The sequence below is a fragment of the Dendrobates tinctorius genome, unplaced genomic scaffold, assembly GCF_039654945.1.
Source record: "Dendrobates tinctorius isolate UK_male_01 unplaced genomic scaffold, ASM3965494v1 ptg000070l, whole genome shotgun sequence".
NCBI classification, from domain to species: Eukaryota; Metazoa; Chordata; class Amphibia; order Anura; family Dendrobatidae; genus Dendrobates; species Dendrobates tinctorius.
This window is the reverse complement of record NW_027361738.1, coordinates 67,427,126-67,449,781: the sequence shown is the minus strand read 5'-3', so window position 1 is coordinate 67,449,781 and position 22,656 is coordinate 67,427,126. Positions and strand designations below refer to the sequence as shown.

Genomic DNA, 22,656 nt, shown 5'->3' with positions numbered 1-22,656 from the left:
GACCATGACAAGATAGCCAACTTTGGTTGGCAAAGGTATATACTGTTGGTACAGAAGGTACACAAGTTTGGTTAGGGCACAAATCTTTCACACTCTGTCATCCTGCCAGTGTACTCTGCCTTGAGGTGACAAAGTATAGTGCAAAATTGTCCCTCATTACTGAAACCGTCACAGAACTTCTAGTGGTAATGTCATGGTAATCTTGCAAGGTGGTTTCTTCAGAGGTGTCCTCAATGGAAATGGGTTCCTTGCAGAGAACAAAATTGTGGAGTACCACGCACGCTTTGATCACCTCGTCCACAGTTTCTGTCTTGAGGTTGATCGCAGTCAATAGGACCCGCCATTTGGCTGTCAGAATACCAAAGGTACATTCAACCATTCTTCTTGCTCTTGTGAGGCGGTAATTAAAAATGCGTTTTGGTCTTGTCAATCCTCTGCTAGAGTACGGTTTCAAAAGGTGTTCTGACAGCTGGAAGTCTTCATCCCCTACACAGACAAATGGCATAGGTGGACCAGATGTTTGCGGCAGCGGTCTAGGTGGTGGGAACTGGAAGGTGTTTCCATACAGTTTACGCCCCATGGCAGACAGTTTGAAAACTTGAGAGTCATTGGAGCGGCCATAGGCCCCAATATCAACAGCAATAAATTTGTATTCCACGTCAGCGATGGCCATGAGGACAATTGAAAAATATTTCTTGTAATTGAAATATTCCGATCCCGATCCGGCTGGCTTTACAATGCGGATATGTTTCCCGTCCACAGCGCCCAAGCAGTTGGGAAACTGACATATCTGTTGAAACTTGTCAGCAATTTCAATCCACCTCTCTGTTGTGGACTCTGGTAAAAACTCTTCAGCTAAGGAGTCCCACAGTGCACGGCATGTGTACTTCACAATTCCAGATATGGTGGAAATCCCGAGTCTGTACTGGAAATGCAGTGACGAAAGGGATTCTCCAGTTGCAAGAAATCTGTGGGGAATTAAAAAACAATAAATTAGTTTTAAATCACAGCATTACATACCAAAACTGAGCTATAACACTTGGAGATACAAACTACCACCAACAAGATTGCAGTGAAAGTGTGCTCTGATGCGATCACATCCAATAAATGTGGCTTACCTTAAAGTCACCATCAGACGCTCTGCGGGTGAAACAGAGAAGCGGCAATAGGTGTCCGCTTTTCTTATGAGGTGTGCAATGCGCTCCACCAAGTAATCAAAATTCTCCATTTTCATCCTAACATATCCAAAAAATGTATCCGGGTTTCGTCGAAGGTCCATGCAGAGTGTAGAATAGACCCCACGCGTCATTCTCTTGGCTGTGATGGGGTGGATCCACAAACGTCATCTACGATGCCTGATGCGCTGCTGTCTCGCTCTCTCCTTCTCCAGAACAATCACCCTCAAATGATTCGCCTCCGCTATAAAATCCGCCAAATTCTTCAAAATATTTCCAATGACAACATCCATCTTCGCCAGTAACTTGCTCTTCTCTCCAACCTGCACTTTCTCCTCTACAACCTGTCAAAGAAGGGCTGTAGGAACATGCTATATATAGTTTTCCAGTAGCCAATCCCGTTCGGAAGGCCGCAAGGGTCAATTTTAAAAACCGGATCCGGCGTAATCCGTCGAAAAACGGATGAACCGGATGAGACGGATCCGGTTTTGTCTGTCAAGAAAAAGACGGATCCGGCAGAAAACCGGATCCGTCACATCCGGTTTTACAAAACATTTGCCGGATCCGGCGTTCCGGCACGACGCCGGATCGCGCCTGACGCCGAAAACCTGATGTGTGAAAGTAGCCTAACAAGACCCATAGACCGACGAGTGTAAGACGCAGACATCACTTTGAAGTGAACATCTTATTTTCACCTTCAGGATAAAGAGCCAGATATATCAACACAGATGGAAACAAATGTTAAACAGTTCTTGCAGAAATAAAAACACAAGAGAATATTTTGTAGAAACCAATGTCAGCGATGTAACAATCGTCAGCTATAAATATCTATGTGTTCATGCCCTAAAAATGTCAGATCACAAAGAACCAGAATCTCAGCAACGCCGGGAAAAAAATGCAGGAAATGGAGGTTTTGTCTTAATCAGCTCCAACAAACCAGGCAGCAGTGATATCCAGGGGCTCCTTAGAATATGGGGTTCCTCTAAAAACAGCAACAGATGTCACCCCAATAGTAGGAGGAGACACACTGGGGGAAATAACATCCCGAGGTCAAGAGAAATCTCATACCCCATATACACTGGAGAAAAGTTACCCAAACTTTTTGCAAATCATCTACTAGTGCATGGTCCATTATTGGGCACGTTTGGTCATCCTTAAGGAGATGGATTGATGGCCAAAAACTTATCAGACGTGTATAGCCACCTTTGACACTTGCTACATAACCATTTTAGAGCATTTTTCCCCTAGAAAAACTGTAATGTGCCATCCCCCTGTTATTCTTCTTGGAAATGTTTTACTAAAATGACAACTGGGTGTTACTATTCTTTATGTCAACAGGAATGTCAAAACTTGTTCCAACCAATGGCTTTCATTAAATTATTCTAGTAGGGTATATAGACACCCCACAATGTCGGGACCATCGGGGTTAGCCAGAGTGGAGAACCACTGCAAAAAACGGGTGACTATGGAGGGATCAGCCCAAGCGGGTGCTAAAGGCATCAACCATGGTCCTTACCGGCAATCACTTCAATGCATTGATCAATGAAAAGCCGGACCCCACGACGAGCCGAAGAACAGCCCCACTGAAAACTGTGAAGAGGGTCAGCACTAAACCAGATCTGCAGCCCCTCAACTCTGAGGTCAAACCCCCCTCAATCCTAGCGATCACTGGTGGAAACCATTTATTAATGGCAATGGGCGAGCGAGGTGACGGACAGGAATGGGCAGCAGCATAGGAACGTGGCTCTGTGGTGCTACAAATACACACATGCAACTAAAGCCTCGCTCCTTATGGTAACCAATGCCGGGTGCACAACCCTAAAAACCATTGTAGCCCCCCTATTTGTAAAATCTGAGTCTGCGAAAGTAGGCCAATATCAAATAAGACTGGAACTAATAGGCAAATTATCTGCTGATGATCCTTAAGAGTCCACCGGCATATCATACCTAGGCAGATTGGTCATGCTGGGCCCTAGGAAAGCTGGGTGACATGAGTGTGGAAAAGTAATATTATCTGTTGTCATTGTCAACCAGTTTGGTATCTACCATTAGTGTATATGATTGCCATTAGAGCGCCCCCAAAGGAGTCCATAACGTCATGTGGCTGGCCATCAATTAATGTGATATCATCCCCCCCCCCCCACAAAAAAAAACAAAAAACATATCCTAGGGGTCTCGGGAGCAGGACGACTTTCAGATTGATTGAAGGTGTTGTCTGTGATGGATTTGTTACAACAAATAAGAGAGTTACTTTTAGAACTATGCAAAATTATTACAGATGGCATGTACCCTGCCCTATCTGGTCCATGCTGAGACTTGTAATTCCATCATTGCAAGTTTACTCACCCCCCACCACCTCCCTCCACCCTGCCGACCTCCTCTTTCCCTCGGTGTCTTAATTTAAAATAATGTCATGTGGCGACTGCAATAATTAGGTTTGCTGGAAGCTGAACAACATCTGCCTCATTTAATGATCAGTCAGAACACTTCGTAGTGGAGTTTTCCAATAACGTTACGATTCTTAATAAGCAGCACGGGCAGAAAAAGCCCGCAGAGATATTTAAAGTTTCATGGCTTCAGCCATCGGCAAGTAGAGATCATATTTCTTTCTATCCACTAATCAGATTAAAATTACACGGGTGACACTCCAGGAATGGCAGAGGTTTATAGAACTGGCAGATAGAGAGGTATACGTGATGGAGAGAGACCAAGGGATAGAGAGAGCGAGAGAGAGACACACACACAGAGACCAAGGGATAGAGGATAGAGAGACCGACCATGGGATAGAGAGAGCGAGAGACCACGAGAGAGAGACACACAGACAGACAGAGACCATGGGATATATATAGAGCGAGATGGGATAGAGAGAGACACGGGATAGAGACACAGAGAGACACGGGATAGAGACACAGAGAGACACGGGATAGAGACACAGAGACACGGAATAGAGAAACAGAGACACGGAATAGAGAAACAGAGACACGGGATAGAGAAACAGAGACACGGGATAGAGAAACAGAGACACGGGATAGAGAAACAGAGACACGGGATAGAGAAACAGAGACACGGGATAGAGAAACAGAGACACGGGATAGAGAAACAGAGACACGGGATAGAGAAACAGAGACACGGGATAGAGAAACAGAGACACGGGATAGAGAAACAGAGACACGGGATAGAGAAACAGAGACACGGGATAGAGAAACAGAGACACGGGATAGAGAAACAGAGACACGGGATAGAGAAACAGAGACACGGGATAGAGAGAGAGACACGGGATAGAGAGAGAGACACGGGATAGAGAGAGAGACACGGGATAGAGAGAGAGACACGGGATAGAGAGAGAGACACGGGATAGAGAGAGAGACACGGGATAGAGAGAGAGACACGGGATAGAGAGAGAGACACGGGATAGAGAGAGAGACACGGGATAGAGAGAGAGACACGGGATAGAGAGAGAGACACGGGATAGAGAGAGAGACACGGGATAGAGAGAGAGACACGGGATAGAGAGAGAGACACGGGATAGAGAGAGAGACACGGGATAGAGAGAGAGACACGGGATAGAGAGAGAGACACGGGATAGAGAGAGAGACACGGGATAGAGAGAGAGACACGGGATAGAGAGAGAGACACGGGATAGAGAGAGAGACACGGGATAGAGAGAGAGACACGGGATAGAGAGAGAGACACGGGATAGAGAGAGAGACACGGGATAGAGAGAGAGACACGGGATAGAGAGAGAGACACGGGATAGAGAGAGAGACACGGGATAGAGAGAGAGACACGGGATAGAGAGAGAGACACGGGATAGAGAGAGAGACACGGGATAGAGAGAGAGACACGGGATAGAGAGAGAGACACGGGATAGAGAGAGAGACACGGGATAGAGAGAGAGACACGGGATAGAGAGAGAGACACGGGATAGAGAGAGAGACACGGGATAGAGAGAGAGACACGGGATAGAGAGAGAGACACGGGATAGAGAGAGAGACACGGGATAGAGAGAGAGAGACACGGGATAGAGAGACACGGGTTCTCACTAAGGGTATGTGCACACTTTGCGGTTTCTGCTGCGTTTCCGCAGCGTTTTTGGCTCTGCAGAAACGCAGCAGATTCTGCTGCGTTGTACAGTACCTTTATTTCCTATGGAAATAAAAAAAAACTGTGCACATGCTGCGTTTTTTTCCGCGCGGTTTTCAAATCACAGCATGTCAATTGTTTGGTGCAGAAACGCTGCAGTTTTACACCTCATCCATTATGAGGTGTAAAACCGCAGGGCAAAACCGCAGAACTTTGTCCAGCGGATTTCCTGCGGTTTTCTCTACAAAATCCGCAGAGACAAAAAACTATGTGTGCACATACCCTAAGGAACTGAAACGTTGCCATGTTGGGCCATTAAATAATAAGCTTTTTTCACTTGAATGGTGTGCTGCCTCCAATCTCTGGACTTCTATTGAAGGTTTGGTAAATACCTGGGGGGTCCTGCACCCAAATAGGTCTTATCTGTGTGGTTCTTTATTTTTACTTATTCTAATTAAAATATAGATATGGGACAGATAGGTATGGGATAGATTCACATGAAACCAAGACAAAAACACATGAAACATAGATATTGATAGTGACAGTGATATCTGTCCATGCCCAGAGATGTGGACGGTTCTCCTCTTGTTCTGCCCTTGGAGGCCACATTCTGTTTTTAGGCACAATACAGGACACCGTGTCACATTTTCCCAATAGTTTGGGGTCCCTGCACCAGAAAGCCCCCCTAGCAGTCAGTTATTACACATCCTATCTTCCCCCCTCAAGAACAGAAACACAAGCCTTGGTGGCAAACTTCTAAGTACATCAGCACCCCGTCACCTGAGATTTCTCCGGCTCATCTTCGAGTACAGGTTTATCGGGGAGGCTCACATCTTGCGCTTTGGGAGCGAGTTAGACCTGTCTATGACCCAATAGGACTTTCTACATTCCAATAAAAAGTATTGTGAAATCCGGCTCCCATGATTGGGAGAAAGCAGCAAATTTTTGACAGACCGGTTGCTGGTTACTTGGGCTTTGGCCATGCTTGGGTTAAACTGTGACATGATTCGCGGGCACATTAGAGAGCTTAGATCTGCAGGTGATGAGAGAGGCGTCAATATCTGGAGGACCCGAGATCCATTTTCATCCAAGAGGCCGATACGCACCATATCTACAGCTTCATCTGACTGCAGGCGGTGTAGCCACCAACATCCGCCTCTGAGCACGCACATCACACACATCGTCCTCTGCAGCAAGAACTCATCTCTTATTCCTCAAGAGATAAAGGAAACATTCTAGGAGGCTACAGCCACCTCGGGCTCGGATGGCAACGTACAACAGTAGTCATTATGGTCTAGACTGCAAGCCGCAGGTCACCGACGGCCATACACCTCCTCAATGCCACTCACCAGGGTGAGGAACAAATCACATCTTCTCAGAAACGTCCTGCAGTGACCTCTGCAGGGGACAAGCCGGACAATGGAAGCTACAAAGGTGGCCACACACAGGTAGAAGGAGGCCATATTGCCTTTTAGTCTATACTGGCTATTCAGACTGAGCATAGATGGCTAATAACACAGGGTGAGACAAGAACAATCTTTCTGGATACGTTCCTCCATGGACGGATCCTTCAGAGAGGTTGCAAGCCTTTGAGAACAATTTTTTTTCCCTAAATGCACGAAATTGGGGTTAAAATAGTTTTTACAGTTTGGGTTCATTAAAAACATTGAACCGTTTTCCTTCTACAGTCTTTATGTTGCACTCTCAACTGCTGGCTGGAAAATGAGTTAACTGAGAATACATCAGTGAGCTCACTAGGACAGTCTATTTTTTTGGAACGTCAATTGATGGTCACAGACCACATCAACACTGAATGTCTAGGGACTCAAAGAGCTCGGAAAAGCCAAATAGTGAAAAATTCTTAATGATACCCAATTTCAAAAATTATTTTTAGCTTCAAAAAAAGTTAAAAAAATAAATGGTCCTCAAAGGCGGACAAACCAGAGACTGCTGGGTGAAAAAGTTGTAAACATGGATTACTTCCAGGATTTTTTTAGAAAAACAGTGAAAGTAGGAAATGCAATAAAGTAACATAACTCCTATTAGGGGTATAACTATAGTGGATGCAGTCGCCCCCAGGCCATGGAGCTTAGGGGGGCCCCAAATGTCCTTTTGGCCCACATGACATAATCAATACTACTAGTTGGGGAACCTGATGAGAGATTTTGCATTGGGACCTACACTTTACACCACTGACCACGGTTCACCCACTCGGGCACCGCTGCTCTCAGGATCACCCCTGGCCTTTGCTGACAACCACCAGGGTCTTCACAATGATGCCTGAGTGTATGGCAGAACCCCACCAATGCCAAAAGTTGGCTGCAACAGGTATATATGCATGTACGGCACATCATGGGGCAAGAAAGGTCAGAAAAGGCAAGAGAAGACCCCCGGGGAGCTGCAGGATTTAGCAGCGATAAGTTATTTCAGTATTTTATCCCATTTCCTTCTTTGAAGGAATTATTCCAAAAAAACCTGGACAACCCCTTTAAATCTCACCCCCTCCAAAAAATAAAAAAAAATGTTTAAAAAATAATCAACTTTTGGCCGAAGCTTATGGTCACTGCATCTCTTTGCTGTTCAGTGCAAAAAGGGTTAAAATGCCGCCGTCACCAAGATAAATGATCACAAATGGATGCGCCAGCCTCGCCAACCACAAGCCGGGCAGCGATAGTGGCAGCACATTGCGTAAAGAGGCTTTACCAAGTGAATGAACGCGTTGTTCCATTCGCCCCCCGCCGTCCCCGTCCGGCAGTCCCATGCCACCCATTGTACCGGCCCGGCAGATGTGGCAGCACACTGCTCTGTACCAGCCGGCACCACGGAGACACAAGTGATGCCCCATCCGTTCATTCTTACCGAGTGATTGACGCCCCACATCAGGACGCTGAGCAGCGGGTCACTGGCCCGGAACAGCTTCACTTTTTGGGCCACGAAGTGTTTTTTCTTAGTCTTGGTCTTACTGGCCAACGTTGCGGCAACGCCGCCGGCTGCAGCCATGCTCTTCCCCGGCTGGAAAATCCTCTTTGCAAAATTGTCAGGGTCCGAGCCTCATCCAGAGACACAATCTGCCCGATCCTGCAAAGTTTTGCACTGATTCATAGACAAAAAAAAAATAAAAAAAATAAAATAACACCAAAAAACCAAAAAAAATCCCAATAGTGTGCCAACGTCAGCAGCACAGGCTCTGCAGCTCCAGGAGGTCTATGGGCAGAGATGGATGTCTGGGGGGATCTCCGGGGTCTACAGGCGTCTCCCTTTATCGCCCACATCCACTGGAGTAGGAGCCTCTTCCTCTGGTGCCAGGGTCACTGCAGCATCTGCCCGTCCATGTCCTCTGCGCCGGGTGACAGCCGATGATGCTGCACCAGCTGCTCCTCCTGCAAAACACAGACACATATAGGCTGCTGCTGCCGCCGCCGCTGGGGGCTGTACACCCACATTCACACACACTCCCTCCTACCGCAGTGCCCCGCACACACAGCATGCTCTCACCACAGCGCTCCCGTGTAACGCTGCCGCCTATCCTCCAGCCCCCGCTGCTCGCCGCGCACTCGGCTGCATCTTCCCAGCGCTTCCGGCCGCTCGCAGCGCTGTCTGCCCTGACTGACAGCATCAGAGGCGGAGGAGCGCGAAAGGAGGCGCGGCCGGGCCCGGCCTATGTCTGTGTGTGCGCAGGGATTCTTGGTTTCATCATCCAGTGCCTTAGGCAAAATATGTGCGGGAGGGCGAGAAAAAAAAAAAAAGATTTTTTTTTTTTTCTGGCTTTTTTTTCTAGCGCACCTGTAAGTTGTCAGTAAGATTTTCACTCTGGGTTGAGTTATTTTATTAAAAAAATTGTAGAGGACTTATATAATGGACAGATCCCTGCTTTCAAATTTTACCCCTCGCTCTCCCAAAGCTGTAACTTTTTTTAGCTGTTTTTTTTTTTTCCCCCCAATATGACTTATTGTTTTTATCTGTACCACTTTGGGTTTGGTTTTTGTTCTCTTTTTGGGAGCAAGACGAATTTAAAAGAAAAAAAAAAAAACTATTCCAGCATTTTGCTTTTTTCCTTATCGCCTTCCAAAACCTAAAACTTTTTTAGAGTTGTAACGGGCTCTTTTTTTATTTCAGTACAAGCTGTTTTTTTAGTACCATTTTGGGGTCCGTATGTCTTTCTGATCAGTTTCTATTCTCTTTTTGGGAGAACAGATGAATGAAAAAGAAAAAAAACAGCAATTCTACCATTTTGATTTTTTTCACTTGCGTGCACATAAAATGTATTCTATACGGTTACTACCAATGCAATACCAATTTAAAAAAAAAAATTTAAAGAATTATTTAAGGGAAAAGAGGGTGGTATAAACTTTTACATTTTTACATTTTTTTTTATTTTATGTTTTCCATTTTTTCATTGGTACCCTAGAGAATTGGAATCTGCATTCACTTGATTGCCCATACAATACATTGAAATATTTTCGTTTATAGCTCCACTCCAACTTTTTTTTTTTTAATTGGAGTAGTGCTTTCAGGCTATGTGCCCACGTATGCAGAACATTTCTACATGAAAACCGGACTCCTTCCCAGAAAATGCGCGTTTTTGATGCGTTTTTTTCCGCGCGTCCTCAGACACATAGAAAATACCTAAAAACGTGGACTTTTCCGCAAAATTAATGAGCATGCGGCGTTTTTTACCACGATACGGTAAAAAACGCATCAATATGCACAAAAAGTGCAAAATGCATTCAAATGAATGGAATGCTTCTTTTAACTGATTTTTGCTGGTAAAAACAGCCTAAATATAGGTCCCCTGTCTGATACTCGCCTGCCGCCGCCTTCATCCATTTCCAGCTTCGGTCCCGTCAGTCTTCGGTGAATTGTGACCTGCCGGCAGCTTCAGAGTTTTATGAAATGGCGCAGAGGTCACTTTTAAATACAAGTCTACGACAGCCTCACTCATTCCGCTCCTCGTAGACTTGCATCGAGCTCTTGTCTTGTAACTTCTCACTTCCAGCCTTTCAGAAGTTACGGGCAAAGATGGCGCCGCGGGCCCGGAGCAGCATCTGTAAAAGGTGAAGCCGCCAGAGGGTGAGTATAATAAAGGGGTAAGTAGAAAATAAAATAATATGCTGGGGTGGTGCTTTACTATTACTGATCTCCCTTGAATCCCTACCATACTGTCCTTTTCGTGTGTACAAACATGGCAGGCAGCATCAGAGACTGGAGTAGCATTTCTGGTGAGGCATAAGGAGGCGCATGCCATGGATAAGATGAATCAAATCCAATAAGGGCATGCGCTTCTTAATAAAGTCTTACTCCAAAACGTCCCCCCTTATAACACCAGTATTAATGAGTTGGGCCCCAAGTTCACAAAAAAAAATAGACGTGAACATGTACGAGAAAAACTAGATGCCTGAATGAAGCCTTAATACTAGGATATACTATCATGTAATAATTGCTGAGGACCTGACCTCTAGGATCTCCACCAATCCTGAAAAAAACCTGTAAGGCTATGTGGACACGCTGCGGATTCACCCGCAGATTTTTCCGTGCGGATCCGCAGGTAAAATGACCTGCGGTTTTACCTGCGGATTGGCCAGCGGTTTTCCCCTGCGGTTTGACACCTGGACAATGGAATAGGTGGCAAACCGCAGAGGAATCCGCAGAAAGAATTCACATGTCATTTCTTTCTGTGGATTCAAAATCGCAGCTTTTCCGCAGTGAAAAATCCGCAGCATATGCACAGCGGATTGTAAATCACATAGACTTACATGGAACTGTACACTGTCTGCAGAACTGCTGCGGATCCGCAGCAGCCAAATCCGCAGCAGAATCCGCAGCGTGTGCACATAGCCTAAAGAGGAAATACCGAGGAATCAGATCTGTGACGTGATGCGTCAGCATACATCCGCATGGCCTGCATACTCAATGTTAGAGATAGGGTACGCAGGATGCATGCCAACATAGGAGGAGCTGACGGAAGAGGTGCGGCAGTGGGCGGCAGCCACGGCCTGGCACTGCACATCTGCCACCTATTGATTCAAATACGGGGTGGTTGTGCAGTCCCCGGTATCGGGAACAGCTGATCGGTGGGGGTGCCGGGCATCGCACCCCCACTGAAAAGATATTGATGACCAATCATAAAGGTTCCTGGAGACAGATGCTTTTTTGGCCAGTTCGACAACACATCAGATTGCATCCGCACCAATGTTATTGTATTGAGCCGTGCACATGTCCAATTTTTCCCTCGGATTGAATGTGACCGAGGGAAAAAAATCGCAGCGTGCACAATTTGCATATAATATTCTGATCGCATTTGGCCGTGCATGTCAATGAGTCCATGGAAAAAATCAGACCGCACTTGAGTGTCATCATACAATCCTTATTGAAAAAATGACTAAGTATGGAATGGACAAGGCAACTGTTAGGTGGATTCATAACTGGCTTAGTGATCTGACCCAAAGAGTGGTCGTAAATGGCTGCACATCCAGTTGGAAGAATGTCTCAAGTGGGGTACCACAGGGCTCTGTCCTGGGCCCTGTATTGTTCAACATCTTTATCAATGATTTAGATGAAGGAATTGAGGGTACACTGATTAAATTTGCTGATGACACAAAGCTAGGAGGGATAGCTAATACTAGAGAAGAGAGAGAGAGGATTCAAAAAGATATAAATAAACTGGAGAAGTGGGCAGCAACTAACAGAATGGTTTCTAACAGGGAAAAATGCAAAGTACTACATCTGGGCAATAAAAATGAAAAAAGCATATACAGAATGGGAGGAATAGGGCTAAGCAACAGCACATGTGAAAAAGACTTGGGTATACTAATAGATCACAGACTGAATATGAGTCAACAGTGTGATGCAGCAGCAAAAAAGGCAAATGCAATTCTAGGATGTATTAACAGAAGCATACAGTCTAGATCACGTGAAGTCATTATTTCCCTCTACTCCTCTTTGGTCAGACCTCATCTGGAATATTGTGTCCAGTTTTGGGCACCACATTTTATAAAAGACATCAACAAACTGGAGCAAGTTCAGAAAAGAGCGACCAGAATGGTGACCGGTCTGCAAACCCTGTCTTATGAGGAAAAGTTGCAGGATTTGGGAATGTTTAGTTTGCAAAAGAGAAGACTGAGAGGAGACTTAATAGCGGTCTACAAATATCTAAAGGGCTGTCACATTGTAGAAGGATCAACTTTATTCTCATTTGCACAAGGAAAGACTAGAAGCAATGGGATGAAACTGAATGGGAGGAGACACAGATTAGATATTAGAAAAAACTTTTTGACAGTTAGAGTGATCAATGAGTGGAACAAGCTGCCACGAGAAGTGGTGAGTTCTCCTTCAATGGAAGTCTTCAAACAGAGGCTGGACAGACATCTGACTGGGATGATTTAGCGAATCCTGCTTTGAGCAGGGGGTTGGACCAGATGACCCAGGAGGTCCCTTCCAACTCTACGATTCTATGATTCAATGATCATGGACTGAGAATGGGGAAGAATTTTTTTTCTCCATCTTCTCCTCATCTGAGAAAAGTGGATCACACTCTAATCAGAGAAAATACGGCCGCGTGACCCGGGCCTAAGGTTAGACCATTAATGTAAAAGTCCTAGACAACCCCTTTAATCACATACCTAAGAGGAGCAAACAGTCCGAGGTTTATTAGGGGAGCTCAGGACTGCTCTGCATATATAGTATACTTAGCCTGGCTTCACACTAGCGTTCGGCAGGCTGCAGAGTTTCTCGGTTAAGCCCCGCCCACCAGGCTCGGACTGGCCCATAGGGAAACAGGGGAATCCCCCCGGTGGGCCCCTGTGCAGATCTGGGCCCCCAACCCCACTGTATGGGCAGTACTTGGCATAATTCACTTGCTCTACCCTCTCCTACTGTATCCTCACCCATCCCTGTAGACTGTGAGCCCTCGCGGGCAGGGTCCCCTCTCCTTATGTACTTGTGTGTCCCTTGTCTTACACATGTTTATTATACTTGTCTATATTTCCCCTTTTCACATGTAAAGCGCCATGGAATAATAAATGGCGCTATATAAATGCATGATAATAATAATAATAATTTACTCTGTACAGAAAAAAGCAGCAGCTCATCATTCATTAACCAAACTACCTAGCTTATTATTTAGAGATATAGGTACATTTGTGAATGAGGGGAGTATAATGTTTGTATGCATGTGAAAAGTGGGGTTCTCAAAGTCAATGTTACTCGTGGGCCCTTGGTACCCCAGTCCGACCCTGCGTATGTCTTTATAGAAGGGCAACTCCTGCATTCTCGTACAATGTCAAGGGCCATGTATACACATGCTGGACGGGCCTGTCCACCTGCAATCATGGATGTGGCGAGTGATTAGTTACATCCCTCAAGAACAAAAGTTGACTAAGAGACGGCTGATGTGTCATGAACGACGAGGCCTCAGGTTGTGTATGAGGAAAACACCTCACACCGTGAATGAGGGAAATGTACGTAGAGGAGAGAAAAGAAAGAGGATGGATAGGAAGACTAATGGTTAGGATAAATCCATACGTGAGGTCAAAAAAAAAAATCTACCAGGGATCGTTTGCCGTTTGCAGATTTCTGAGGATTTTCCACATTATTTACCCCTGCTATACTGTAAGGGGCAAAATCCACAGGACAGCAAGGTCCACAGAACGTGGCAACATCTGTGAGGAAAAAATTCACAGCGTGTGGAAAAGATTTGTACAATCCCATCCACTTTCCCAGAGCTGTAATCCACTGTCAATTTCCCTTGCACAAATCCACAAGCAAAATCTGTTCTCTGTGGAATTATTGTGTCGTCTATGTGATGATCTATGTCTCTAAAAATACATCATTATAATAATAATAATAATTTCTGTTACAGAACCACTCAGCACCCAGGATATGTTGTGCAGTTATATGTATATATAATAGGTTCCATGTGAGATGCATGTCCCTAATGTATCAGCAGTGTCCGCCCTCCCCCCACCTTTGTAATTCCCACAGTAAACATCCTCAGGCTCCGGCCACCTGCGGCTTTTGTAATGCATGTCTGGCCTGACGCTTGTCTATTGGCCGGCCCTCTGTATCTGTGTGATATACTCTGCGTCCTGTGAGTAAAGTGTTGTCAGACTGGAAATACATGGAGAAGCAGTGATCTTTTATATGCGCCCATGCACTCAGAGGAATTCCAGCCAGCGTCCTTCATTCAGACTCCAGCCAACGCAGAGCGGACCTCCGAAAACACGGGGTGGTACTGAAAGAGGTACCCCAGCTTGGTAGACTCCGTTACAATTTCATTTCTATCTTTATACTTTCTTAGGCCTCATTCGGACATCCATTAGTCAGATACGTGTTCTTTGGTTTTCACGAACAGTCTCTGGAGCTGTTCATGTGTCTGTGTTTTATTGCAAATACCTCCAATTAGAAATGTGGTATAGTTCTTCTGATTCGCTATGTCGCTTACCCCTTGTGCAGGGCTTTGCAGTAGCTTATGTATCCATGGTTACATAGACAAGTATAATAAACATGTGCAAGACAAGGGACACACAAGTACATAAGGAGAGGGGACCCTGCCCGCGAGGGCTCACAGTCTACAGGGATGGGTGAGGATACAGAAGGAGCAAGGCAGCTAGAGGGCGCCAGAGAGCCAGTGCGAGAGTCAGAGCCAGAGCAAGGAGAGCAGAGCAGCGACGGGAGAGACTGAAGGGAGACTCACCGCCGACAGAAGGGAGACGGCACCGAGCCGTCCAACGGAGAGGCACCGACCGCCTGCCCGCGCTCCCAGCGGCCCCCACCGCCCGACTGCACCCCGCGGGTGTGGCCTGTCCGCTGTCACCCGCGGCCGCTGCCCCCCGACTCCACACCGCGAGTGCGACCTGTCCGCCGAGGCCACCCGACTCCACCCCGCGGGTGCGGCCTGTCCGCTGCCGCCTACAGCCACCGCCGCTCCACCCCAGCCCGCTGTTGTGGCCTGTCTGCTGCCGCCCGCGGCTCCCCGCAGCTCAGTTCCGGCCCATGGCTGCGGCCTGTTTACCGCCACCTGCGGCCGCCGCTGCCCGTCCCCAGCTGGTGGCTGTGGCCTACACTGTCCGGTCCCCGGGCAATGCCGTCCCACCTCCGCTGGGAGGTGCGACGCAGAGGAACTCTTTAGGGGCCTGCTGTGCCCCCACTTCGCCGGGGCGTAGGAACGCCCGAAGTCTCCTCCAAATCCTCGTCAGCTGGGCCTAGCAGCTGATACGCTGAAGCATCTTCGACCATCGCTCTGCTGGACGTCAGAGAGGATAAGTGACACGTTATAGTTAACATTCTGGACCTGTAGTTGGCCATACCGCAGCCCTATAGTGACCGGTCTTTGCCGGGTTAGTCGTGTTTGTGTCACCAGTGTATTCTTGTTTTGATCCCTGCGAGGATAACTGCTATTAGCTTGTTTGGTTGCCTGAGATAGCCCCTATAGGTATCTATATTTATATAGAAGTTACATCTTAAAGTTCATCCCGTCTCCCGTCTCGTCACTGCATCCCGCGTACCTGCGATTACTACACAGACACTCCCTCAGGAGACTGCCACTCAATCAGTCTACCTCCTGCTTCTTAGAGACACACTGCAGGCGCTTCTAATCAAACACTACAGAGCTGGATTTAACCCTGTCCTTCCCAGCTATGCTACATAACACCCTCCTCACCTCCGCCCAAAGCTGAGGGCTGGGCACCATCTACCAACAAACAGTCCCAACGGGGTCACCCTACTAAAATTGATTAATGGCTCCATAGAGCTGCACCAGTGACGCAATAACACCGAGGCAATGTCAGCTTCCAGCAGGACAGCTCCTTAATGCTTTCATACCACGTCTGCAACGCTGTAGCCACCTTTAGACAGGACATTCAGGCCTTACACTGCAATTGCCTGTGCTCTTTGGAATTTCATACCCACATTTCATCCATGAATTGTATGGATTCCCTCACTCTGGTAGGTGTCATTAGGTCTTAGGCAGCATTCACACAGGCAATACAGTTTTGGTCCAAACACATGCAGTTTTTTTATTGATTTCCACTGTTTGCACAGCATCAAACAAACTCATAAACGTAAATCCCTAACCCTGTCCTTCCCAGCTATGCTACAATAGCTATAGAAAACTAACTAGTTTAGTATAGATGCATGGTTTACATCAAGTTAAAGGGAACCTGTCGCATGATAGATGCAGTCCGATCTGTGGACGGGGTAAGGGGGGGATGACCTCGAATGACAAGAAAAGGATATGTACTGGAGTTCAGGAGACATAAGTGGTAATGATTTTGCCATTAATAATTCAATTTTCTTTCTTTCCCATTGTATATCACATGGGATGGATCCATTGTATTTCTTCTTTTTCCATGAATGTCGTTTTAACACATTTTATGTGGGCAGATATAAAGATTCTATATGTAGTGCATTCACAGCAATTGTTACTGCATTACATCAGTCAGAGGAAGAAAACTATCTCTTCTCCCATGAGAAAAGTCTATAAAACTTTCCCATAAATATATATATTTTATTTAACTGGTAGAAATGCCGCTGGTCTAAATCCGACGCTGTTTTTCCTTTGTTCCTGCACCTCTCCATTCCTGAGATATGGCCCGTTTTTGCTGTACGCATGTCTAATTTCTATAGCCAAGTGGGCGTGGTCTACTCTATGATTGTCTTCTTGAATACCACACCCAGTTTACAAAAAAAAACTACATTTATATACAGGGAAGAGGGGGCTGTATCTCCTTAATGGAGAGGTGCAGGAACAAAGGAAAAACATCTCCGGATTCAGGAGAACAGTGGAATTTACTACAAGGAAATAAATGACATATTTATTACATGTGATAGGTCCTCTTTAAAGCCCAATTCCACTGTAATGCATGATGGTCCTAGCATCAAGATTTTTTTAAGGGCTCATGTAGACGTCCATGCAATTTGGTCCGATCCTTGATTGTAATGCACGGACTAGCCGCGAATCTCCTGACCAGAACATGACAGTCTCAGAATACATGAAGCTGTAATGCTCCAGTTGGGAGATCTGTGGCCAATCCGTGCATAGCGGTCCAAGTTCGGAACAATTTGTACGGAGCCCAAAGATATTACCAGAATGGAATTGCTTAAAGGGGCAATACAGAGATCATAGATGGGGGTCACCCACTTGGGTCTCCCGGCTATAAATCAGAGCAAAGAGCCTTCTCAAAGACCAAGTCTGTCAGAGATGGCCAACGCATGCATGACATAGTCAGAAAAACTTTGAAGCCCAATATATGATGCTATAGGAAAAATATATGGCTGTCCGCAGCTTTTTATGGCTATAAAACCTGATCGTTATCAGATGCAGAAATCAGACGGGCTTCAATTTAAAGGGAATTTCGGGTTTATGGTGTAATACCTAGCACCATCACTGCGTAGACGCTACTACTACTGTTCCTACTGTAGAGGCTACAGCATGTGCACATGCTCAGAAATCCCATCAATCAGCGGGGTAACATCCAGAATCCTTATCTTAAGAAAACAGGCAGAAGCTCAGGACCCAACAGAAACAAAATACTCAGGCAAGGAGGCTCTCCCGACCTGGACTTAAATAGCAGGACAGGCAGGAAGTTCCAGGACAGGGCGAAGTACCAGACTCCATCTTGGACAAGGGCAAAATAGGCTCCAAGTAACATCCGGAATCCTTACAGCCATCCAATCTGGTATAAAGGTATGCTGAAGCTGTCGGTACTTTGACAGCTCGGCCGTCCAATCTGGTACAGGGGCGTGCTGAGCTGTCAATGTGTTGATGGACTGCTCAACTCTCCAGACTGAGACTGTGAAGCATCGGCTGTCTCCATGTGTTCATTATTCCAGTTAGTTGCCATGCTTCTTATCTGAGCTGTGTCTCCCAGACCACTGTCAGATGTACCATCAGCTTATGAGGTTTGTGCTCTGCTGTGCCTTAAGTTCTGTATGCTTGATCTGTTGCCTGACCTTGGACTTCGTTCTGACCATCCGCCTGTTTAACCCCTTCAGATCTGATCCCTTATCCTCCCGATACTCTGACCTCGGGACGTTGCCTGACTACGCATTTGTCTCTTCCATCTGTTTATGACGTACCCTCCTGACTTCTGACCCTGGACTCCTTGACCACTCTGACTCACGGCTTGGCCATGAGAAGTAACTAGCATCACAATGAACACATATACATCCATGGATAACAAATTGAGATATCAATCTCTCCACTAGGGCTTAATTCACACGATTAGGATACTTCTTCGCAGGTTTTGTCATAGTAGATGTCGCAATTTTTTTTTTCCGTTAAAATGATGGACACTCTAACAAAATATTGATGGGGTCCTTTCAGACACCGCTGCTGTTCATCTTGTGACGAATCCATTTCCTACATTATTTCTGTTTTTCTGTTTCTAGCCTAATTAATCAGGAGACACTGGTCTATTGGGTAAACCTACGGTATTTGCACAATTTGATTCACCTTCCATGATTCACAATAAGGCTGAAATATATAGGAGGTGATCAGAAACTTTTGCTACCACCATGAGCCACCATTTAGAGTTTTTAAATAGAAGGGCAATGTAAATTTCGTAATCCTGTAAAGACGTGACCTATCTGCATTATTAATGACATGGCTTATGGTTGCCTCTTCACACCCAGCATAGTTATTAGATGTACTTTATGTATCCTCTGGATTCAGACAGGATTTTTCTCTTCTAATAAGGGTTCCCCCAGATTGTCACTAGGAGTGTTAGCAGCGGGAGGGAAGACAGCTGCCATTCGTTGTGCTGTCAGGTTACAGCCAAATGCTGCTTTCCTCTGTAGCAGCTGCTGTTTGTGAGACTATTTGCACACCCATATGTGTCTTTCATAAGGAAACATGAGACGTGATTAGTGAGTGGTGTAAGGGCAGTGGGGCATGTGGAGGCGAAAGGGTCTGGAAATCTATCTCGAGCCTTTATGCACTTAGTAGGGTCACTGAAGCATTTTCTGAAAAATGTAATACAGCCAGTAGTTTTATGCCTGAATTGTCAACTTTCTGTATCAGCCTGGCATCCATGACGGAGCCAAATAGATAAAAGTAACATGCTACACAAGGATTCATCTGGCATGATAACTAATGCCATGTGTCACGCACAGTGTAGGAAGGATGAAGTACAACACAAAGGGATATGGGGAAGGGAGTAGAAAAAACTGGGAAAGCAGGGAGTGGAGACCCCTAGGCATATCTAACGACACCCTGTCTGCCCTAAGCGTCCCTACATAGGTTCCGCACCATCTCTGAGCAGGATACCTAACCCCTGCCTGACCCTGGCAATAAGCCCTGCATAGGGAATGACAAGATGGGCACTAGTCAATCCCCACTACGACTAAAGACAGATGGGATACACAAACAAGGGGAACACTTAGCTTGAGTAGACTCAGAGAGAAATACAGACGTCCTACAAACACCAAAGAGGAAGATAGGCAACTTCTATAGCTCCAAGCCTCAACAGAGAAATGGAGTTATAAACAAGTGTTTCCATTAGAGTAGAAGGAAGGTTGCAACTGGGTTCTAGAATCAGAAGGACCAGGAAGAAGTCTTCAAAGCAAACTGCTGAAACCTTCTGCAGTCAGATTCAGTGCAACGGTCTGCAGCCTCTGACTTACCCGTGACACCATGATCGGACACATAGGTCCCAATTCATTAACACTGGAATTTCATTTGTGTGTAAGAATAAGATATGCCATATTAAAGGGGTGCACGTCACTTAATCAATTTGGCATATCTTATTAGTAGTGTGTGCGACTCTTTGTACCTCGCCATAAATATTACCCCAGACAATGACTCGAGTAACATTTTTGGTGTAAGAAACCACCACTATCAATGAATTTGATTGGGGGGCATCACCATGCCCTTCCCTGGTTCCTTCCCAGATTTTCCCATTTTAATACAGCTGCCGAAACTGGCATGAAAATGTCAAAAGTCAAAAAAGGTTTGCACAACTCGGCATTGCTCGAAAACTTTGTGACTTTTCAAAATGTTTTACACTGACATAAGGACATAGAGCCGAAACATGGACACATCTGTGGGCTAATAAAAGGTCTTCTGCATTTGGCATGCTGACTCTTTTGTCTAACTACAGTCATGGCCAAAAGTATTGACACCCCTGCAATTCTGTCAGATAATATTCAATTTCTTCCTGAAAATGATTGCAAACACAAATTCTTTGGTATTATTATCTTCATTTAATTTGTCTTAAATGAAAAAACACAAAAGAGAATGAAGCAAAAAGCAAAACATTGATCATTTCACACAAAACTTCAAAAATGGGCCGGACAAAAGTATTGGCACCCTCAGCCTAATACTTGGTTGCACAACCTTTAGCCAAAATAACTGCAACCAACTGCTTCCGGTAACCATCAATGAGTTTCTTACAATGCTCTGCTGGAATTTTAGACCATTCTTCTTTGGCAAACTACTCCAGGTCCCTGATATTTGAAGGGTGCCTTCTCCAAACTGCCATTTTTAGATCTCTCCACAGGTGTTCTATGGGATTCAGGTCTGGACTCTTTGCTGGCCACCTTAGAAGTCTCCAGTGCTTTCTCTCAAACCATTTTCTAGTGCTTTTTAAAGTGTGTTTTGGGTTATTGTCCTGCTGGAAGACCCATGACCTCTGAGGTAGACCCAGCTTTCTCACACTGGGCCCTATATTATGCTGCAAAATTTGTTGGTAGTCTTCTGACTTCATAATGCCATGCACACGGTCAAGCAGTCCAGTGCCAGAGGCAGCAAAGCAACCCCAAAACATCAGGGAACCTCCGCCATGTTTGACTGTAGGGACCGTGTACTTTTCTTTGAATGCCTCTTTTTTCTCCTGTAAACTCTATGTTGATGCTTTTGCCCTAAAAGCTCTACTTTTGTCTCATCTGACCAGAGAACATTCTTCCAAAATGTTTTAGGCTTTTTCAGGTAAGTTTTGGCAAACTCCAGCCTGGCTTTTTTATGTCTCGGGGTAAGAAGTGGAGTCTTCCTGGGTCTCCTACCATACAGTCCCTTTTCATTCAGATGCCGACGGATAGTAGGGGTTGACACCGTTGTACCCTTGGACTGCAGGGCAGCTTGAACTTGTTTGGATGTTAGTGGAGGTTCTTTATCCAACATCCGCACAATCTTGCATTGAAATCTCTTGTCAATTTTTCTTTTCCGGCCACATCTAGAGAGGTTAGCCACAGTGCCATGGGCTTTAAACTTCTTGATGACACTGCGCACGGTAGACACAGGAACATTCAGGTCTTTAGAGATGGACTTGTAGCCTTGATATTGCTCATGCTTCCTCACAATTTGGTTTCTCAAGTCCTCAGACAGTTCTTTGGTCTTCTTTCTTTTCTCCATGCTCAATGTGGTACACACAAGGACACAGGACAGAGGTTGAGTCAACTTTAAACCATGTCAACTGGCTGCAAGTGTGATTTAGTTATTGCCAACACCTGTTAGGTGCCACAGGTAAGTTACAGGTGCTGTTAATTACACAAATTAGAGAAGCATCACATGATTTTTCGAACAGTGCCAATACTTTTGTCCACCCTCTTTTTTATGTTTGGTGTGGAATTATATCCAATTTGGCTTTAGGACAATTCTTTTTGTGTTTTTTCATTTAAGACAAATTAAATGAAGATAATAATACCAAAGAATTTGTGTTTGCAATCATTTTCAGGAAGAAACTGAGTATTATCTGACAGAATTGCAGGGGTGTCAATACTTTTGGCCATGACTGTATCTATCTATCTATCTATGTATCAATTTATCTATCTATTGTCTATCTATCTATTATCTATCTATTTATCTATCTACATTATCTATTATCTATCTGTCTATCTATCTATTAGCTATCTATCTATCTATCTTAATTTTTAGTTAGAATATCCATGTTTAGGGAATTCTACATACGTACATTACATATATCAACATGGCTATAACCCATTAATTAACAATTCATACGAAATCTGATGCATATGTCGTATATGTCTAAGGCATCATTCAGATGTTTGTGTTTCACGTACCTGTTCTACTGGGATTTTCGCGGATAGAATACGTACCCACTATAGTCTATGGGGCACGTCATATGTTTGTGTTTTTTTGCGGGCCATGTGTCAATGCAAAATTTACGGACATTTGTCCATGTTTTATCGGCATCACAGATGAAAAGTACCAAATTACCAATACCAAGTATACAGTCATGGCCAAACGTATTGACACCACTGCAATTCTGTCAGATAATACTCAGTTTCTTCCTGAAAATTATTGCAAACACAAATTCTTTGGTATTATTATCTTCATTTAATTTGTCTTAAATGAAAAAACACAAAAAGAATTGTCCTAAAGTCAAATTGGATATAATTCCACACCAAACATAACAAAGAGGGTGGACAAAAGTATTGGCACTGT

At 45.2% G+C, this 22,656-nt stretch overlaps 1 protein-coding gene across 1 annotated transcript in view; it reads right to left on the bottom strand.

Moving 5' to 3' along the window:
• The window catches only part of PIP4K2A (phosphatidylinositol-5-phosphate 4-kinase type 2 alpha), a 200,602-nt gene extending 191,662 nt beyond the window's left edge, over positions 1-8,940 (bottom strand). The window contains exons 1-2 of the mRNA XM_073581811.1: positions 8,754-8,940; positions 8,118-8,638 (exon numbers count right to left, since the gene is read on the bottom strand). Coding sequence (XP_073437912.1) covers positions 8,118-8,258 — 141 coding nt within the window. The 5' untranslated portion in view covers positions 8,259-8,638; positions 8,754-8,940. The remainder of the gene's footprint in view (positions 1-8,117; positions 8,639-8,753) is intronic.
• Positions 8,941-22,656: the final 13,716 nt, after the last annotated feature.